The sequence below is a fragment of the Mytilus californianus genome, unplaced genomic scaffold (assembly GCF_021869535.1).
Source record: "Mytilus californianus isolate M0D057914Y unplaced genomic scaffold, xbMytCali1.0.p SCAF_82, whole genome shotgun sequence".
Lineage (NCBI taxonomy): Eukaryota > Metazoa > Mollusca > Bivalvia > Mytilida > Mytilidae > Mytilus > Mytilus californianus.
In genome coordinates this window covers 324508-342502 of record NW_026262737.1, presented here as the reverse complement: position 1 = coordinate 342502, position 17995 = coordinate 324508, and the positions used below count along the sequence as shown (strand labels likewise).

The following is a 17995-nucleotide window of genomic DNA, read 5'->3' as shown; positions in this document are numbered from 1 at the left end:
TGTATCGAATATACTTTTCTTTAATAAATATTTCTTTTCTTTAATTCGTTTTTACTTAATTTGTTTTATTGAGTTTCGAGGAAGTGTTTCTATTCTAATTAGAAATCATGTTGACAACAAATTACACATGTCATATTAAGTGAAAATTCATATTTATTTGCGTAAGCCTTAGGGTAGATATTTGAAGGACATTTCCTGATGATGAAAATGAACGGATAAAGGGCAAGGGCACTAAGACATTACTTAACCACCCGATGTTATACATAAAATACATCTAGAGCTTCCAATTTGATTGTCAATGCAGCAGAAACTACCACATAACAGATAGTACACTCTGGATGTCCCCAAACAACAGTTAATCCGAATATATTAACACTTTACAGTTAGGTCATAGGTTATATGTGTATATTGAAGAATTCACGATTTAGAACGTGAAAGTCAGAAAAACATAAAAGCAAGAGGTCAATTCAGGTGCACGAAAGATGATTGATTGAATGGGGTTTAACGCCACTGTCGGCAGTATTTCAGCTATATCGTTGCGGTCATTTTTAGTGGCGGAGGAAGCCGGAGTACCCGGAGGGAAACTACGATCTTCGGCAGGTAACTGACAAACTTTATCCCGTACGGTTGCAAGTCGAGTGCACCTTTTTTGTTGTTGTTTACAAAGCGAGGTGCGAACTCGCAACGCAGAGGTGACATGGTACAGTAATTTTACAGGTAAACTTAACTACCTTAACCACTAGGCCACCCAGGCGCCCACGGAAGAAAGAGCAGTCGGCATATCCTGCTTTGATCAGTTTTCTGTATGAGATTTCATAACTGTGGTTTGCTTGGATTGGCTTCGTTTGTGATATTTCAATTATTTTTGATGGTTTCGAAAATAACTCATTCATTGAAGAATTTGACGTATTTATTTATACAAGACAATATTTAAGTTTTGGGTGAGTATTGGGAATGTTGAGGGTTGTAGTTAGGAATTGTAAGAATATTGTCGTTATAGTATTGAGGTCTGCTGTGAAACCCAATTTTCGCCCAATACTTACAGAAATTTGGTCATATTGAGCATGGACTTACTTATGATATTATTATATCGTAAGTGAGTCTCGCGAGATTTGACCAAATACAATCAGTTTGGCCGCTGCTATCAGAGCAAAGTGGGACTTGCACATGCTCTGTGTATGATATGGGCACAAATCAGGACTTAACATGCTCTGTGTATGATGTCGGTACAAAGCGGGACTTTCACCAAAAAAAAAAAAAGTTCATGTATCTCGATATGGCTAAGTTCAAACCCAATTTTCGCCCAATACTTACAGAAATTTGGTCATATTGAGCATGGACTTACTTATGATATTATTAAGTCTAGAGAAGTCAATATTTCTATGTCCAAGTCAATCCTATGGTTTTGAATAAAAGGAGATAAAGGTATACATTAATTTGACAGGAACCAAACGACACAGACAAATCAAAACATTAAGAGTCAACATACAGTCTTTTTGTAATAGAAAGATGCCTATACAGTACAATAACCTCAAAACCCGCCCCATGACTAAAAAATACGGATTTAATTTAATAACATTACCCGTCAAAGATACCCAAACAGACACAAGTGTTTGGTATAAAAATATCACCTGCCCTTCTTTAATTTCGATCGTTGGAAATTAAAGAACGTGCAATATAAACCATTAGAAGAAAAACACTTCACTGTATAGTAACGGTAACATAAATGATGGTAATGGATGACGTCTAGCGGCAATTTAAATGCATATTCAGGACGAAAACGTGTAAATTTAGTATATAATTAAACCTTATATAAGAATGCCGGATTTTGATTGGTTGGTAGCCAGTGTATTGTTCGCATTTTTAACCTCTTTTCCTCATTTCAAACGAATTTGCCTGTTTTTCACCACTGCCGGTGAATATGCCTCAAATTCTCCTCTATGTCGTGGTATTTGCCATTTTGGATACACCTTTTTTACCCTCGCGTGCCACTTCCCGCCAAAATTATTCGGACCCTTTCTCACTCTATCCCGATTATTAAGGCAACATGATTAAGCAATATCGATTGATAGAAGTAATCCGTATATTGAAGAATGCGTTGTGTATATAAAGTGGAACAAGACGTTTATACAAATGAACGATTGAATGATGGAAGGACAATGACGTTTACACAAAGATACCATGACGTTACATCAAGACAGCGTTAACGCGTATACATGTATAATTCCCGCGGTACTATGATAGTCTCTACTTATCCTCAAAATTATGCATAAACATGTTTATGGATTACAGCTTACTAGTAAAAAAAAAGATTTCCCTTCACCTGTACAGAGAGTTTCAATAAAAATCTATTCGTTGTAGTTAAACAGATATGTCATGCTATGGAGAGGTATTTGCGAAAAATACCAGTCTTGAGACCAAATTTCCCTCGCCTGACGGCTTTGTAAATTTCACAGTCCTTTGATTGGTATTTTTCGCAAATAACCCTCCATAACATGATATATCTGTTCAATATGAATATTAACCCTGCTTTGTAATAGACCAACATGCTGAGTCGGATTTTTAACGTGTAAGTTTACAAGCTAACAGTTCGCAGGAAGAAAAGTCACCCTACCCAGACACATTTCTAACTCAATTCCTACATGTCTGTGCTCTTAAACTGTTAAATGCCGCATGTTAAGCGTTGAAACAGCAAATACCAATTTTAACGTCTATGTCTGAACCGGTTGGGAAACCAACGACCTCCCGCTCTCGAGGCAAACACACTCCTGCGAGACCAACCAGGAGAGCGGTAGTATAGAATATCATACCAAAACTCGAGAAACAAGAATCAATACAGTTTCACAGATTCTGAATTTAATTACACCTTATGTAAGAATCCTGGGTTTTGATTGGTTGATAGCCAGTGTATTTTTCACCAATTTACTGTTATCAAATGAATATCGTTCATTTTTTAACGCCGCCGGGGTATATGCAAAAAGGATATGCCTTTTTTACCCTCTCTGCCATGGTATTTGCCAAATAATTACACCTTATGTAAGAATCCTGGGTTTTGATTGGTTGATAGCCAGTGTATTTTTCACCAATTTACTGTTATCAAATGAATATCGTTCATTTTTTAACGCCGCCGGGGTATATGCAAAAAGGATATGCCTTTTTTACCCTCTCTGCCATGGTATTTGCCAAATAATTACACCTTATGTAAGAATCCTGGGTTTTGATTGGTTGATAGCCAGTGTATTTTTCACCAATTTACTGTTATCAAATGAATATCGTTCATTTTTTAACGCCGCTGGGGTATATGCAAAAAGGATATGCCTTTTTTACCCTCTCTGCCTTGGTATTTGCCAAAAAATACTCTATCCTACTGGACGCTTGTAACGTCACGATCATCAATGCGTTTTTGAACGTTAACATTCGGTGTAATTAAACAGATATAGCATGTTCTTGAGGGGTATTTGCGAAAAATACCAGTCTTGATAATGAATTTCCCTCGCCTTACGGCTCGCGAAATTTAACATTCTCTCGACTGGTATTTTTCGCAAATACCCCTCCTTAACATGATATATCTGTTTAAAATACTCTATCCGACTGGACGCTTGTAACGTCACAATCATCAATGCGTTTTTGAACGTTAACATTCGGTGTAATTAAACAGATATAGCATGTTCTTGAGGGGTGTTTGCGAAAAATATTAGTCTTGAGAATGAATTTCCCTCGCCTTACGGCTTGCGAAATTTAACATTCTCTCGACTGGTATTTTTTCGCAAATACCTCTCCTTAACATGATATATCTGTTCAAAATTAAGCGAGCTAAAAGTATCTAACCTAAATTAGATGCTTTAAATGATATTGGAAACTACACGTAAATATCGATGGCCACATTCAGAGTAAACTTGATGGATCAACGCTCTCTTTAAATTAAAAACTCTTGCACCAAATATTTGAGAGGTCCGGATGTTGCCAGCTGTTACAAGGCTAAATTTCTGTCCTAATTCAATATACCCTCAATTTCCAGAAGTATACCAAGTTTCACATTCAATCTCACTGTCGATCTCCTATTGCAAGATCTACCTATTTTATTTAAAATTTATGTGTTCTCGTCATGAACATGCATGAAATATTTGCCGCTGGCAAATAACTATCAATCAACTTCATAAATTATTCCATGTACATAGCACATGAAGACAAGATCTTGTCAAATGCTATAATGTAAAGTTTCCATTTAAATCACTAAATAACACTGTAACAATTTTTATGTTTGTTGGGGGTTATTTCTTGCATTTTACTACCTAACCACGTGATAACAAATGGAACTGAACATTTTCTGAAGAAACGGTTGGATAAACCTGGTTTTATAGCCAGCAAAAATTCCCATTTGTTAGACTTGAATTCATAGTTCCATTTTATTGCACAATAATATTACTTACTTATCATGCTTATAAGCACCGTAACTGCGACACGTGCTCCCTTTCTATACTTCGCTATGCCGTAGTTCACTGAATATGTAATAGAAAAAACATGACAATATTTGATATTTGTTTTATTATTATTAGCAAAAACAGGCAAACATTTTTTGAAATACTAATTGTAAAAACGCGTCTAGTATTCCCTAAGTATTCAAAACATACACATTAAACTACTTTTCATCTAAAACGGTCATTTGTTATCAACAGCTCTTTAAAGACTAAATAATGAATAATAGTCTATAGGCCATTTCCAGTCTTTCAGTCAATTGTCTAACTTATTCACTGCGGTAAATCTCGTACTATTCACACAATTCGTGTTTTGTCAATTAAGATCAGTTCTGTCTAAGTTCAGAATTTTCAGAAGTCGTTATTTACCTTTACAAACCTGTTCGTGCATTTTTCATTGTTATTCAACTAAGCGAGCTTAAAATATCTAATCTAAATTACAATTAAGATACGTTAAATGATAATCGAAACTACACGTGAATATCGATTGTCGACTTTAGAGTAGATTTCATGGATCAACATTCTCGGTAAATTTAAAAACTCTTGCACCAATTATTTGAGGGGTCCGGATGTGGTTAACTAGACTAACAACTTGAAGGCTACATTTCTACCCTTATTCAATATATCCTCATTTTGAGTGGTATTCCAAGTATCTTGTCCAACCTCACTGTCGACCTCCTAATGTAAGACCTACCTGTTGTATTTAAAATTTGTCTTCTCGTCATGAACATGCATGAAATATTTGCCACTGGACGTAAGACGTAAAAAAAACAATAATCAATTAACTTCATAAATAATTCCATGTACATAGTACACGTAGACAAGATCTTGTATAATGCTATAATATAAAATTTCCTTTTAAATAGCTCAATAAAATAGTGCAAAATTTATTTATTTTTGCAATTTACTACATGACTGAACACTAATAATTTTTTTTTTTTAAATATTTCTATTATGGTTCTTATCTACTGTCTTATTACGATTCATAATATATGATTAGGGGACGACTAATTGAAATTCTAGGGGGGACGGGCAACAATGTATTGAAAATAAATAACTCGGTATGTCTTTCAAACCATTTTGAAAATGCATGTTTTAAAGTATGAGATGGCACCAGATTCTACCAAAACTCGTCTTTTTATATTTTTTCGGGAAAAACTTCCCAAATCTATTATTTATATATATACTACACCATATATATAAATTAATGTTCTTGAAATGTCTGAAAATGGGTTTCATATCACTTGAAGTATATCGTCGCATGGACATTTACCTCACTTTAATACCTTTTCCCATTTTAACCTATATGTATATTGTGTTGTACGTTTGCAATATATGCAGTTTTGAATTCAGAAGATTCACTTCCAGAGGATGATGATTAATTTGGATTAATTGGTACAGAATGTATTTAATCTTATTGAGTTATATTAAAATTAGTCGGGTCCAGGACCAATCCAGTACATCTTATTATAATCCTTTGTAATAAATTCCATTTTCTTTCTTTATATTCCATTTGATTTAATCTTTTTTCCGTTAATTTGTCATGCATGATATTTCATCTTTTATTTGATTTTATCTTAATATATCCTTTTTTTATTTTTTCATGTAATAGATACCCCTTTACATTTGTATGTCGTCTGTATGCTATAGGAAACTTTGAAAATAGTATTTTTGTTTTTCTGTTTTGTTCGATAAGACACCAATGTTTTCTTGTAGCTCTGCCGATTCCTTTAAATGCCGGATTACATCTCGTTGCAAAAACGAGTCGAGTGGTGGAGCCGCTTTTTTATTTTCATATTTATTTTTAAAATTCTTTTTTTCTTATTTTTTGTTATAATATTGTCGATCTCATTTTTGGCAATGTCATCTTTTAGGAAGTTTAGACTTAAAAAGTTGAACTTCTTCATAGAGGTGTTTTTGGTTGTTGCAAGACCTACATGTAGTAAAGCGAATAATTTCTGCAGTTATGAAGCCTTTGAATACTGACGTAGGGTGGGCTGATGTTTGTTCAAGATATTGAAAATTATCAGTTGTTTTTCTATATAGTTTAATGTCTTAAATTAGATTTTTTTTTCAAATCGTTCACCTTTGAAGACAGTAATATGTCCAGATATTGAATAATAACCCCTTCTAACTAATCTTTGGAGGGCAGGAATTTGATATTTGAAATGTACACATTATGACCTTTAGTATTCCCATACGTAGAAATTAAATTCTTAATATTACAAAAAGGAAAAGATATGACCAAGGATACGGATTACCTGACGAGGACAGACATAGGTCTATACGAACTTAACCGAAACATCTGTTATATACTAAGGAACACATACTCAGCTCTGTGATTTTTTTCTAAGAATACACACACTATTTAAATTACATGCACGTTTGCATTTCTTTTAAAGTACAAAAATGAATGCTGGAAAGAGTATTCCATAACAAAAAATTATAATCATACATTGCGTAAATAATTCTAGATAACTCGAGATACATGAACATAGAAAATGGATTTTTTTTAAAGGGTTATAATAAGATATACTGGATTGTTCCTTGACCCGACTGATTTTAATATATAATTGTGAAAATAAATGCATGTGTAGTCAGTCAATTGTTGTACTGAAAATAAAAAATCGTGCTTCAACAGTGCAGAAAATAACTAATCAGTTCTTATTGTCCACAAAAATAAAAAATAAAAAAAAATAAAAAATTCTCCTTACAAGATTTATTAATTAATTGGACTGAGCAGACAACATGAATCATTTTGCTTTTGCACGTTTCGTATTGTAGGAAAATCACAGAATCAAAACCCAAATATACATTTAACTGATATGATGAAGGACCTTATGCATCTAAGTCTGTTCGATTAGAAGTTTTGAAACAAGTTATTTGAATAACTAATTGTTTGAAGAGATTACTTACTGTTTTCATTTGGTCTGGTTTTTACGAATTGATTTCACGATTACTGACAGATTAAAAACCTCAAATATATATAACAAGAAGTTTTTGTGCAGAACATCAATTGGTCAGTTATAAATGAGGTCTGTACAGGGTTTTGATTTACTAATTTTAAAATAAAAAATCGTTATTTTGAAAAGTTTGAATTTAAAAATATACACCTTAAATTAATAACACTATCCTATGGTGTTCTTTTAATGCTAAACCAAATGTAATAATTAAATAATTAAATGATGCACTGCCATTTAATCGTCCATTTTCAGTGCAATTAGGTTACTGTTATATATCAGTCTGAGAACGGTTTAACTATCATTTAAGATAATATATTTATGCTCGTCAAATTCAGGGGAATGAGGCCTGTGCAAGTGCTTTTTTTTGCGTACTTTTCTTATGTTTTTGATGGTTTCTAAGTCAGTAAAAGTTCAATGATTAAGTTAGTATTGACTGTAAAAGACCTCCTCACAAAAAAGGCTCGAGAATCTCAACATTCCATTTTATTCGAAGGTCTTTTGATATCAATATTAACTTATCATTGAAATTTTACTATTATGTACACATCAGTATAACACTGAATTGTCTGATTGACTGTAGGAGAATTGTTTAAACAGTACTAAATTCACCGCAGTGGATAATCTGAAAAATGATCGCAAGACTATTCAGGACTTAAAAAAAACGCATTTAGTGTAACCACACATTAAACATACCATACCTGGTAAATAAGGTCCAAACCATGGAATGACAGTCGATAGTGTATCGGTATTTTCAGGCAACCTAATACAATATAAATACAATACAGATAACTAGACAGCATTGAGATGGGAGCCTTCTCTGTGGGCCCCACGGTAAATACATGTAATAGGTGACTATTTGACTATTAAGGATGTTAGTGGTTGAATCTCTTAGAGCAGGTTACATGTGCTATTAAACAGTACACCGGATGCACTTTACCCTTAATTTTAGAAATATAATATAAATGAAAAAAAAACTTCTTGAAATAGACACAGGTTATTTCGCATTACTTGTCAAGCCAGAGGTATGCCATTTAAATTGTTGGAACTTTGAATTGTATCTGTATTGACTAGATTAAATAGTTCTTGTGTTTACCTATAAACCACTCCATTTTTTCCAAGTACAGTAAATATTTTTATCATGTGGAAATCTATACGTCAGTAGTCCTAGGCTTGACAAAGATACACCAGATTGAATTAGTTGATTGGTTTAAATTTGTTGTGTTGCCAATACTTTATCGTGGTTTATTTTATCATTCAGAGTGATAACACAACATGTTCTGGTGAAGTTATATCTCCACATATAATAAATCACAAGAGAACAGAACTAAGCCAGTTGTATGGATTGATGGAAACAGACATAAAGATGAATTCTGCAGCAAATGTTAAGGACAACAATGACAATGATCAGCATCAGTTTTCGTGTGGTAAAAAAATTGCATGGATAAGCTGATATCACATATAATTACTCACAAGAGAACAGAACTAAGCAAGTTGTATGGATTGATGGAAACAGACATAAAGATGAATTCTGCAGCAAATGTCAAGGACAACAATGACAATGATCAGCATCAGTTTTCGAGTGGTAAAAAAATTGCATGGATAAGCTGATATCACATATAATTACTCACAAGAGAACAGAACTAAGCCAGTTGTATGGATTGATGGAAACAGACATAAAGATGAATTCTGCAGCAAATGTCAAGGACTACACTGACAATGATCAGCATCAGTTTTCATGTGGTAAAAAAATGTATGGATAAGCTGATATGAAGTTTGTTTTAAGTTATGACATAGTCTGGTTATGTGCTGAGAGTGATTTTATTCTTTGTTTTTTAGTTAAAGTGTTATATTTTGCCTACGAAATTGTACATACATTATGACACACTCTGTAGTGGTGGTTAATATACACGTCAAGTATAAACTTTGAAATCATAACGGTCCTCAAGATATAGAGCGGACATGATCTGTACCATAGGACATGGGGTTGTCAACTGAAAACCAAAGTTTTTGACCTTGACCTTTGACCTAGGAAGTTGTACAAACATTATGAAATACCCTCTGGTATTGGTTAATATACATGTCAAGTATAAAGTATGAAATTATAACGGTTATCTAGATATAGAGCGGACACAATTTGTTACGAACGGACGGACGGACTTATCACTATAGGGCGACCCGCCACTAGGCGGGGCCCTAATTACATAAAATTTGATAAACAGCTGTTCCTTACTCAGGAACAAATTATCATATTATCCTGAATGACAGAGAAAACACATAGAATATTTTCTAATGGTTTAAAGAATTGTTTATATAACAAAAATTATGATCTGACTTGTGTTCAACGTACCTATATTTTAGATTTTGGCAAACATTTCTTGGTGATTTTTTTCGAGGAAGAAAAATGAAAACAATAAACCTCGTTAGGATATGAGTTTGCACTTTGATTTTAAGTTACCGCACATACGGGTTATTAGTGAATACTGCTACTAGTTTTAGCTATAAAAAAACCAGCTAAGGATTAAAGATCAAGGTCATCGGTGATATTTCAGTTGAAAGTCAGTTTCAGGTTCACATCCTTTTTTTTTTTATGATTTAAAAGTAAAGCCTTCAAGCAGTTTCTCGGTCATAGATGATCAACCAAACGTTTTATGAAGTTTATGCACCTAATGCAATGTTAATATGATTTTATGTACATGTATACTGAATCGAGTTGCGTCTGAATGTATCGACATTTTGTTCTAACCCATTACATAAGCCTGCGTTGTTATATAGAATACGCACGGTGAACATTGGTGAACACATAATAATGGCTCGTTCGCTTTTCAGATAATGACTAAATTTAGTTAGTTATAATGATTGTTATTCTTACAGTTATAACAACAAGATGGCCAACAACATTTATAGCTAGTCTATTGCTTATAGTAATTGATAAACAGACACACAATGTAATTACAAAAAATTACCTTGACCAATGAACCGTCAGAAATTAGATCAATGCCAGAAACCTTCCAGAAAACATGTTGAACACGCAATCATTCATTACACAAAAACAGTTTGTCTATAGTATTTGAGAAACAAACATTACCATTAATATTAACATTGACTAAAGCACAAGCAGTGAGGTTAATGTAAGATAAATAATGATAACAGGCCAGTCAGACATGTACACCTTTTAAATATTCAATACCAGAAACAAAGTTTCCATACTACTTATAGTAACTGGGAAATAAACCAAACATTGTCAAATGAACCATGAATACAAATCAAGGTCATATAAAACTTGTCATATGAACAGTACTCAATGCAAGCATGCCATAAACCAAAATACAGCTGTCCTTTTGATTAGAGTACCTTAAAATAGAAATTTGAAATTGACTAATGAACCATAATCTTTTTTTACAATGATGAAACAGATATTCCATAATGGTCAACCAAATCGTAATGGCATCCGTAAAATTTACGAAGAGATGACTTCAAATTTATCACTTGGAACTCTTTGTTTAATAGCTTCCTTGAAAGCAGTTACCCTCTATCAAGGAAATCATGATAGAAAACACAATCCCTGGAATTTCGTATCGACTGGGAGATATATATTCCGTATATAAGTGATGCTGGAATTTTCACAGAAATCGAGCGATAAAAAAAAGTCATTTCTGTGCATTGAAATCTCCGAACCTTGAAAATGTACTACAAGACATCAGTCAGAATTACAATAAACATAGACCGTTAAATAAATGTTATGTCACTCTCTGTAGTAAAGAATATGATGTAGAATATTAATAATGACAATGGTATTAGACAACAGATAGTTTAAATGTACAAACGTACAAAACACTTACACGACAGTTACAATTGCATCGCACTTAAAACTTGTTTTCCACTTATTCCTATCTAGACACTCATAATCTGAAATGAAAAATTTGAATCAAAGTATTTGAAAAGTACTGTGTTTAATACATAATTGCAAACTACTAAATGAAAGCAGTTTTTGGAATATGCCTTTGACCTTTGTTTGTCTTGTATGTTTATTTATAATTTTAGTTCCTTTTATTTATATGTTTTGCAGTTAAGTGTGACGTCCATTTTCACTGAAATCGTACACATTTTTGTTTAGTTTAGCTTAGCTTTTAGTTTAAATATATTTATTTATAGTGGATTGGGAAACAAATTATTACAACTTAAATTAATCCCTTTCCACTTTGGTGGTGCGAGTGGTGCCTTGTAGCGGCATTAGCCTGCTCTTTTTCGAAATATACAAGGATGTCTTTTATGTGCAGTAGATATTACTCTCTCTTAACACAGGTCAGTCATTTATCGTCCCCTTCCGACGGACTATCATCGTTTCTCAAGACCATATTCGCAAATGATTTCAAGGGAGAGCTAAAAATTCAGTCCCTGAAATTTTCTCCCCGGAACGGGGATCGAACCAGGAACCTTTGTGTTTGTAGTCCGATGCTCTAACCACTACACCACGGCTCTCAAAGCACATTTGCAATACGAAAGACAAGTAATGCCACCATTAATTTTCCCCTATTAGTCTTTGTTAAATTTGCACTTTTCAAAATTTTGTGCAGAATTTAGCTTTGTGTCAAATACAGAAATACTTGACATGAGTAAAGTTTTATCCTGTACAGTGCTATAGAAAAATCTCACAAAACATGTTATTGCATATAAAAAAAAATAACCATCACTGGAAGTTTACCAATCAAATTTTTTTTTCGACACTTTTTCGTATGCAACCGGTTGTGAAGTACTATGATTTGGAAGTATTACACCTATATCAGAAGAATGATTTTGATTTACAATATCTGAAGAATGATAATTAAAAGAAAGAAAACGGTATATTTTTTACCACACAAACCAAATGACCTTTTCGCAGATACTCATTATCATTATAACGGAGAAAAATTGATAAAACACCTTCTATTATCTGAAGTCATAAACTGTTATATACCAATTAATTAACATTCTTCTGATGTTTCTAATAAAGGTAAAATACCTACATTTCGACATTTTCAGACGTGAAAGTGACTTTTCTACGCAAAAGTTACTATATCATATTGGTCTGTTCATTTTCCAATTAAATTAAAAGAATTTGGAAAAGCTTGAATATGTAAAATTGATTTACTATTTTTGCAATTTCAGGGGTGAATTTTTTTAAAGACGAAGAAAAGACAAACATTGTTACGCTTTTCTCATGCTATTTCATTGGGAATTTCTGATTTATCGCAATTAATGTTGATTGAAATAACTCAAAGGAAAAATTAACTAATAAAACATTAAAGTTAGTTACATGGTTGAACTTTATTGTGCATACCTGGTGATAACATTTCATTAGAGGAACATAACTTAAGGTAACAGGAGCAATCTTCCTTTGCTGGTACACAATCACATCGATGTTTGGGCCTTACTATGAAGTCAAAACCTCTTGTGTAATCACAGCGACATACACTATCCGTTTTCACTGTACCATTACTTGAAATTATTTGTCCTTCCTCATTGCAGTAAGATTTTTTATAAACACAGCGACTGTTACCGGAAGACAAAAATTGAAATGGCTGGTAGAAATCATTGTCACAATCCGCTCCTTGCAGCGTCCCTTGAAATGACCCAGCGACTATCAGCTTTTGACCTATACAGCAAGATTAATTAAACAGAGAGAACAAAGTAAGCGTGTTGTGCATGTGTAACTATATGTGTGTAACACGTGGATTAGGGTAAAAAACAAGGAAAATGTCCCACTTGAAGTCTCATTTTTATAAATTCATAATAGTTTCACAAATGCTCGTGGAGTCCAATGCCAAATTTTTGTATGTATTTGACCTGTATTAACTTATACATGTTATAGGGCTTCACTTCGACTCTTAAAGCATAACGTTTGTATTCCGTCACGGCTAAATTATTTATTATCAATTATCATTGTCGACTTTGCCATTTTCGTTTTGCATATAATTTAGACTACACTTAAAGATACAATCGTTATTATTCAAGCAACAAAATAAAAGAAAGGCATATTTTCTACTTTAAAACTAAACTGTATAACATTTGATTGAAAATATAATACTATAGTATCTTCTTCTTCTAATATGAACTTTTTTTTATTTTTCTAAGTATTAAAATGGTATTAGATATGTTAACAGTGACGGAGGGGTAGACCAAAAAGTGGAAAAAATTCTGTAAAGTGACATGCAATAAAAGTCTTAATAGTCTAGATGTAAGTTGGTATAAAACTAAAAAGATGCGGAATGGTTGCCAATGAGAACATGTTGCACCAGAAACTAATGCTGTTGAAGTGTCCTTATTCATTTTCAATTTTTCAATTTATTTAAGTTCCAGCTCCAACACACTTGTTTAAACACTGAGATATTTAAGATGCATATTTGTATTTTTTTTTTTGTCTTATCCAAAGCATGGTGTATAACAATTGATATAAGATATATTACTTATTAGACATTTTCGGAAACTATAGTTCACAATAACTTTTAAGTTGACGATGATAATTACAGGTAAACTTACCTGTGGGTCATCTCAAAATACACTATGTCATGTTTAACAAGCGAATATAATAAGATAAAAGATTTTTATTCCGATTGAAATCAGCTACTTCTTTTCCGTATTTAATGATAGAATAACTAATTGAAGAATTCAAATATAGATATATATTCAACTAGTGAAAAAGCAACTCATAAATTTACGAATGCGCGTGCGTTAATTATCAGTCTTGTTCGGTCACAAGTTGAATATTTTTCGATATTTGAATTCTTTGATTTCTTATTCTTTTTATTGCAATGAAACGTTTTTTTTTTTTAATTCGAATTAAAGTAGAAAGTTTAGGATCAATATCTTTTTCTACGCATTCACAATTTGTTTTGATGCGGCGTCATCATCAACTTATTGCAATACATATTGTTGTATGACGTAAGAGGAGTGAAATAAACAGTATTTTTGGGATTTATTTAACTGGGAAAACACAGAAAATTATTGCACTATAAGTCATAATCTGTTTTAATCGTTTGAATAGCTACTTGTAAGGGGAACGATGTTCTCAAATGTTTTCCCGTCACAGATACATCAACAACATGAGACACAGCCAAAACCTTTTTAGACATATTGAAATAAATTAGAATATAAAGAAAGCTGACTCTTAAGCCTTCAATATTTCAGAAATTTTCTTAGCCATGCATTTCTCATATATCAACAGTTTCCTTTTAACAAGCTGCATCAATGATATGCTTTTTTGGATCAGCTTTTTTGTCGTTTGAGCACTTGGTTCGGGCTGTTGCTCGTTAGATAGTTACCCGCCCTCTTGTTACAATGCAGGACGTCTTTGTTCGTCATATTTTTTTTCTTTCATCTCCGGATAACAGTCCCAACAAGGGATTTTCCACCTGAACCATTACTTGAACTTTAGATATAGAATTGTAGACGATGCTGTAGCTACTTGTGAGGGGAACGATGTTCTCAAATGTTTTCCCGTCACAGATACATCAACAACATGAGACACAGCCAAAACCTTTTTAGACATATTGAAATAAATTAGAAATGATACGTTCATGCGTATCACTGATAGGCAACACACACTTATCCTAGAAATAATGTTGTTCATGCTTTGGCTAAGACCATATCCGTGATTTCATACGATTAACGTATTTTTTACGTAAACGGAATGAAATTAATGAGCGAATATCAGTGTTTCTATCAACATTTTCATAATCTGGTACAGTGACCATCTCTAAATAAATTAAGAGCACAAATGTGAAAAAAACTGCTAATGGCAGTGGATGCTATTGACTAAAATTCATCGGAAGTTTGCAGGTCACTAGTTGGTCCCAAGAAGCTTTAATTGTCAGGACATTGCAATGATATGGTCAACTGGTAGAAATACTGAGCCTGACTCTCTTGAAAGGATAGTTTATGATGAAATATTTCCTAATAAATATTCTTTTGTGGCACCCTATAAACAACAACTAATACTGTGAAAACTGGACAATTTAAAGAGAGGTGTCGACAAATTAATAATTTCTTAAAAAAAAATACAGAGTTACTGTTGAGAAAAAAAAATGAAGAATTATAGAGTTATTGATAGAGTTTGCAAACATTCAACCAGGAAAATCTATCAAATTGAAAATATGTGTGCTGCTTTTGTATGCAGGTGTCGAGACTTTTGTTTTGTTGATATTATTTGAAATAAATCGTATGTATGCGGTATTCACTTTTCAATTCATCAACATTGTTCACTTTGAGATTGCCCCTATATAATAATCTGTAAATGTCATCATCAATGTAAATATAAAAGTTTTAAACAGTTTCCGAAAATGTCTAGTAGTCTATGGTAAAATATCAGTGATGATATTTGTTGAACAATTTCAGATCCTCATACTAGTATCCGGTCTTCCCATAATGTCCTGCATCTACGGTAAATATCATATACTCTACCGGTGAAGTACTGAATTGTTGAAAGCTTCATTTTTGAATTGCTTTTAAGTTTTAATTTTATTTGACACTTGCGTTTGTAAAATTGTATGTACCACTATATATATATAGCCAACGAAAACTCTTACGGGGCGATGGATCATATAATCATGATACAGTACACTACAAAATATAATATATAACAAGTCTAAAAGGGTACAACATCACCAAAAAATAATAATAAAATGAACAAATGTTAAATATTTCAGATAACTAATATCTTTCATCAGTATGATCACGATATACATAGCATGAAAAAAACATAGAATGAGTCACTCATTTTTCTTACCATCACTCATTTTCCTGACATCATTTGTTTCCAGTTACTCCGGCTTCCTTACTTGACCTTTACAGTTTTAAGGATTATTTTTGAATTTTTTGAATTTTACTAGCATGACTAGTTTAAATACCAGGGTTCTTTTCATTTGGTAGGGATGTACAAGTACGCATCCACGTCCATTTTTTTAACCTTATCCCAAATTTACTATTATTTTTTCTTTTCATTATAAAACTGCTATTTATTTGGGATGATAAAAGCCTCTGTTTGACATATTTTACCAGCTTATATCGATCAGTGCTGTTTTTTTTTTTTTTTGGGGAATGTATTTACACGCAGTTGTTGTTACATCTTAACTGACGTCATTTTGGAATTTTAGAGTTGTGCCAGTTCATATCTCTAATTACTATTTTCATTTTAGGCATGTCTTTGAGTCGTTTTTTGGAAATTTTAAAAGTTTATTAGCGTCTCTACATATGATGTTCGGGTGAAACTGTTTCACTTTTTTTATTGTATAGAATTCAAGATTGCTATAGTTTGATAATCAGAATAGATTGATCTGATTCATTTTACATCGTGCTCATACTGATGAAGGATATCTGTTATCCGAAATATTTATAGTTACATTTGTTCGTTTATTGTCATTTTTTGGTGATGTTGTACCCTTTAAGACTGGTTATATATATATATATATATATATATATATATATATATATATGGTTGTGTTTTCACATTTCATTTTAGTTATTAGAAAACCTGAACGAACATGACGATCCTTTAATTGTCTGGATTTATTGAAGGACGGCATTCATATTCTAATGATTACATATTTTGTACACATACATGTATCTCATTGAGGGATTGTGAGCTCTTCCTCGTGGAAAGGATCAGTATAGGCTTAAGTCTCCTCCATACAAGATATTCGAACGTATTTGTAACCAGAAATTTTAATATTTGATCCTTAGTGTGCTTAATATCTAGAATGTTAAATATTGTACAATTATATTAACAAATTAAGCATGTAAAACAGGCATTTACCTGGTGCTTCAATATCAGGATGTTTCTTACAAAATTCGGTATAAGTATGTTCGTTCTGATCATGCAAACAAAAGTAGCTGTCGCCAGAATCACACACTGATTCTTCTCTATGTTTCCAATTTGCCTGAACAGGACATTGAAAGCTAAAATAAGCTGTGGATATCTTGCAAAGTGCCAAAATCTGAAGTGTACAAAAATATATTGTAAATGCTTATAATATATAGATAATGTTGACATATTATGTTAAGTTGTTTACATTGTGTTATTTGTGATATAGGTCAAATGTCATGGCGAGTAACGTTTCACTTGTTCATTGCTCTTATGTGTTAATGTGAGTATGAAACAGGCACGTGACATGTAAAATAGAGTATAAAACAAGTTGGTGACATGATGTTGATAGGACAGATAATTTTCCTTTTGGCTTTACATTTTTTGCTTGATTTATATTTTCGGTATTAGAAGAGATTTTAGTTTCAAATTATCATGATTCCTATACCTGCTACCTGTGCACCTTCACTTGCATATCATGTAACTGTTATAATCTTCTGTCATGGAAAAACTTCAGAGCTGGTTATTAAAGTGGGATAAATAAATTGACATATTTTTTTAACAAAAGTGCAAATTAAGGCAACAGTAGTATACCGCGGTTCAAGAGTCATAAATTGATTGAGAGAGAAAAATCCGGGTCACAATCTAAAACCGAGGGAAATACATCAACTATAAAGGAAAACAACGAAAGAACAGAAACACTGAAGAGCAACAAAAACAAA

At 32.6% G+C, this 17995-nt stretch overlaps 1 protein-coding gene across 2 annotated transcripts in view; it reads right to left on the bottom strand.

The window, feature by feature from the left end:
* Positions 1-17995, bottom strand: part of LOC127713858 (uncharacterized) — a 66899-nt gene that overhangs the window by 46853 nt on the left and 2051 nt on the right. For both annotated transcript variants that reach the window (XM_052219827.1, XM_052219828.1), the window contains exons 3-7: positions 17226-17406; positions 12756-13070; positions 11278-11344; positions 8137-8198; positions 4431-4499 (exon numbers count right to left, since the gene is read on the bottom strand). In XM_052219827.1, coding sequence (XP_052075787.1) covers positions 4431-4499; positions 8137-8198; positions 11278-11344; positions 12756-13070; positions 17226-17406 — 694 coding nt within the window. The remainder of the gene's footprint in view (positions 1-4430; positions 4500-8136; positions 8199-11277; positions 11345-12755; positions 13071-17225; positions 17407-17995) is intronic.